Below are 3,874 nucleotides of genomic sequence, written 5' to 3'. Positions count from 1 at the left end.
CAGGAACCCCGGGCAAGACAGACCTATGGGGGTGACACCGTAAACGGCAGCTCTCACGTGCTTAAAAAGCAGGAATGCAACATAACCCAGTGATGAAACTGGTGGCCTTTGAGGTGAGGAATTGCTTCGGTCACCATTGACAGCGGCCCCCAAACCAGTCCTCCAGGGGCTGAGGCTTGTAGGGCTTGCTCACTTGTATCCCCTTTTTCCAATGGCTGCCGGGATCAGCAGCAGCCTACCTGTCCCATCCCCGCTCCCCGCAAAGCTGGTGCCTGGCCCTTTAAATCCCCAGGCTCAGGCGCGCCGCTCCCCACCATCACCCACCCCCAGGTCAGAGGCGCGAACCACCCCCCCCAGCGGAGCGCGCTCGCTGATTGGCTGAGCACCTCTTGCACTGATAGTCAACAGGGCCAGCGTGCGGGAGCCGCGGCCTTTTTCTCGCCCAATCGGCGCCGGGGTTACTGTCAAGGCGGGGGGTGCCCGAGCGCCAGCCAATGGGAGGCGGCCTTCTTGGCGGCGGCGCAGCCCTAGTGAGTCTGAGAGGATCTGGGGCGCCACTGCGGGCGTGAGGAGACGCGGGGCCCGGGCAGGTGCGGGGGTGGCCACAGGGCGCGGTCGGGGAGGGGGACGCACGGGCTGGCCCTCGGGGCGGGAGCGACCTCCTCCTCCTTTTCAGCCAAGCCCGGGGTGGGGTTCGGGGAGGAGCTTGCTCTTGCGGCTCGGCAGCTGCTGGCGGCGGAGGTCGGCGTGTGCGGCCGCGGGGCGGGGCGGGGCGGGCTTGCTGGGGTTGGTTCCGGGACCGTTATAACGGTGCCTCCTGCGGCGGTTGGGAGGCGGGACCGTTTGGCCTCGTGGAACGTCCCTCCCCCCCAGCGTTCCACTGGCTCCTCTGCTGCCGCCTCAGCGAGCGGGGCGCGCGCGAGTAGGTGTGTTGTGACGTATTTGTCGTCCCCCCCCTCCCCCCCGCGCATGGTGCGTTCCAAGGGAGGGGGCTCGCAGCCCCACAGAGCACGGGGGGGGAAGGAAGGGAGGTAGGGGCACGCTGGGAACTGGCAAGGGGGCCTGGAAGAAGTGTTGCAGTCGGAGGGAGGGGTGGGGGAGGGGGCACAGGCACGTGGAGTGGCTCAGCCAGCTTTTTGCCCTACCAGCTTGTAAGTTCTTTCGGCCCCAGGGATCAAACGGGTGCCTTCGTGCCCCCCTACTTCCTCCCCCCAACCTTTCCCATCTCATCCATTGTGGTCTGGCTCAGGTGTAAGCAGCAGCAGTTGAGGTGGCCCTGAAGTTGTCTCTGGTGTGGAGGATAATGCTGCTTCTCATCGAATTTGGAAGGGTGTTGTAATTGTGAGGGCTAAGTATTTCTCTCTCTTTCTCTGTGTCTTTTGAGAGAGGAAGGTTTTCAAAACATATCCTTGTTTGTGAAATGTGCCTTCTGGCATCAAGCTTACAGAACTGTTTTCAAAGTACTCTGCAATAGGGAGGGGTGGGTAAGTCCCCTCTTCTGGTGCTGAAACTTTGGGCGAGTGAGCCCCCATCTGCTGGTCCCTTCTCCTGGTGCTATACGCACGCAGAGAGCTAGATTCAGAGCAGACTCGATCAGTTGGTGTCCCCCGTGCTGAAAAATGATGGTGGGGCGCTTTGAATAAAAGCTCATTAGATGAACTTTTGTTCAAAGCACCGTGCCACCTTTTCAGCATGGGGTACTTTGATACATGTGACGCTTGGGTGCATGGCTCACTAATTAAAGCACCCTCCCACACCTCCCAGAGCATGGGTAAAATTGCCCTTGGTGTCTGAGACTGGAGTTGCTTTTATAGGCAACAGACTCTATATGGGTTATCTCAGGCAGACTTTTCTTGAGGCAAGTGATTTCCTACTCATCTTCCCCCACCCAGCTAATTTGAAGACTGTGGCTTGGGGTATAACTTGAGACCCTAGTTTTGCCTATAGTTGGTAGTGACAGCTAACCCATTTTGACTCCGGGATCTACTGCTACCAGTTTTCTAACTTGCAGAATATCAGACTTGTTATTGTTATTATTTATTTATTTATTTATTTATTTATTTTTTTTACATGAAAGCTAAGCTCTCTAGAGAAGTAACTAAAACAATAAACATAGACACTCATATACCTGTACTTTCTAAAAGAAATATACTTTGAGATTTTGACTTGTATTTAACATGTTGGAAATGCCTTGGTCTGTCATGCTTAGCTTTTCTAGCTTTCAAGGGTGGCCCTTTTCAACACCTGTGTCATTCACAGGCAATTCCTTGATGTCAGGATAATGCAGGCTTGTTCTTTCCAGAATGGGCTTAGTATTTTTGATTCCTAAGCTGCTGTGTTTTCTGTTGCTGGAGGCATTGTTTCAGACTCTCTTCATTGCTGCAGATTTCTAGATTTTTCTGATGCATGCAATTTTGAATAGGTCCAAGTTCTTTATATAACAGTTCACCGGAGGTGTATGTCTGCATCAATTTTTCATTGCTAATATGTAGGAGAATTGCCTGCCTTTGACTGTTGTTCAAGAAGTTCTTCAGTATCTCATGTCTTCATGCTCTAAAGTCGGCAGTAAGACCGATGAGAATTATGTTTATTTTTAATTTTCTGCTGATGAGAGAATGAAGTTCTGAGTTGCAGCAGACCCATCAGAAGTATGGAACATGGAGGAAGTATAGTATAAACTTGTCTTCATAGTAGTATGCATGCTGAAACACCTGGATTGTGATTCTAGTAGGGTGGCATTTTTTATGGGATCAACTGCATAGTTGGGATGGATATAGACTACCCTTCCCTGGACCTTGTCAAGTGATTCTCTGGTAGATCAGGATAGGGTAGCCTATGCTTCTCCCCTCCCCCCTGTTAATTACCAAGGGGCATGGTGTCAGATCTAGGGAAGACTACTTTGGTATGGATGTAGAAGTGTGAGTTGCAGCTTCCACAGACCTAGCTGCACATGGATGCCTTGTCAAGTGTGACGTTTGCCATGTTGTTCCGTTCCTTGTGTGTGCTTTTTGGTTTCTGTGGGGATAAGACACAGTTGTTTGGTTCCATGGACCATCTAGGCCAGGGGTCTGCAGTATTTTGGGGTAGAGTGCCAAGAACACCTGCAGCCTTGACTTGTAAGATGTTGGCATGCCAGGGGTTGATGGCGGGGAGTTGAGGGGTCTGATCTTTGTGGCAGCACAGCCCTGGCCTCTTTCCCTTCATCTACCCTAAGGCATGTGCGCCAAGCACAGTGCCTACATGCCATGCTCCTCTGAGGGTGGGTTGCTTACCTCTGATCTAGGCTCGACAGATTTGGCTTTATTTTATGGTTTGTGGCAGGCTGGATTTGATTTAAATGAGTGATGTAAAATCACGATTTAAATCATGATTTAGATCGCTGGGTAGAAAGCCTCGATTTAATCATTGTTTTCTACAAATAATACATCATTGTTTGATATCCTTTATCCATTTAACTTCTTGAAACTTTGCACTTTTAGAGAAAGGTAAGGGCTTGACTGTGTATACACAGGCTTGCAGAAAGACTGACTGTAGGACTGATGGGTGGGTAAATCAGGTCTGTTCCATATACTACTGCTATCTCTGGAGATGAGACTCTCTGTATACCTGAAAAAGGGTGTTTGTGCCCAAAAGCTTGCAAAGAACAATTTTTTTCTTTAGTTGATCTAATAAAAGATATCGCATCTACCCAAAGAACCTAGCTGTCACCAGCCCTGACATAGTGGGGATCACAGAAACGTGGTGGGACTCATCGCATGACTGGGCGGTGAGTGTCAAGGGCTATAGGCTATACAGGAGGGACAGGATAGGAAGGAAAGGTGGAGGAGTAGCACTCTACATCAAGGAGGAATATACTTCCTCGTTAATTAGCAAG

At 50.9% G+C, this 3,874-nt stretch overlaps 1 protein-coding gene across 13 annotated transcripts in view; it reads left to right on the top strand.

Moving 5' to 3' along the window:
• Positions 1–459: 459 nt before the first annotated feature.
• Positions 460–3,874, top strand: part of NAP1L4 (nucleosome assembly protein 1 like 4) — a 49,775-nt gene continuing 46,360 nt past the window's right edge. For 4 of the 13 annotated variants that reach the window (XM_019551639.1, XM_019551636.1, XM_019551637.1 and 1 more), the window contains exon 1: positions 480–565. In XM_019551639.1, the coding sequence (XP_019407184.1) occupies positions 495–565 (71 nt within the window). In that variant the 5' untranslated portion in view covers positions 480–494. The other 9 variants (XM_019551638.1, XM_019551641.1, XM_019551644.1 and 6 more) reach the window with 9 other exon arrangements.

This window comes from Crocodylus porosus, unplaced genomic scaffold, assembly GCF_001723895.1.
Source record: "Crocodylus porosus isolate Cpor-Errol unplaced genomic scaffold, CroPor_comp1, whole genome shotgun sequence".
NCBI classification, from domain to species: Eukaryota; Metazoa; Chordata; order Crocodylia; family Crocodylidae; genus Crocodylus; species Crocodylus porosus.
This window is presented reverse-complemented; position numbering and strand designations above follow the sequence as displayed.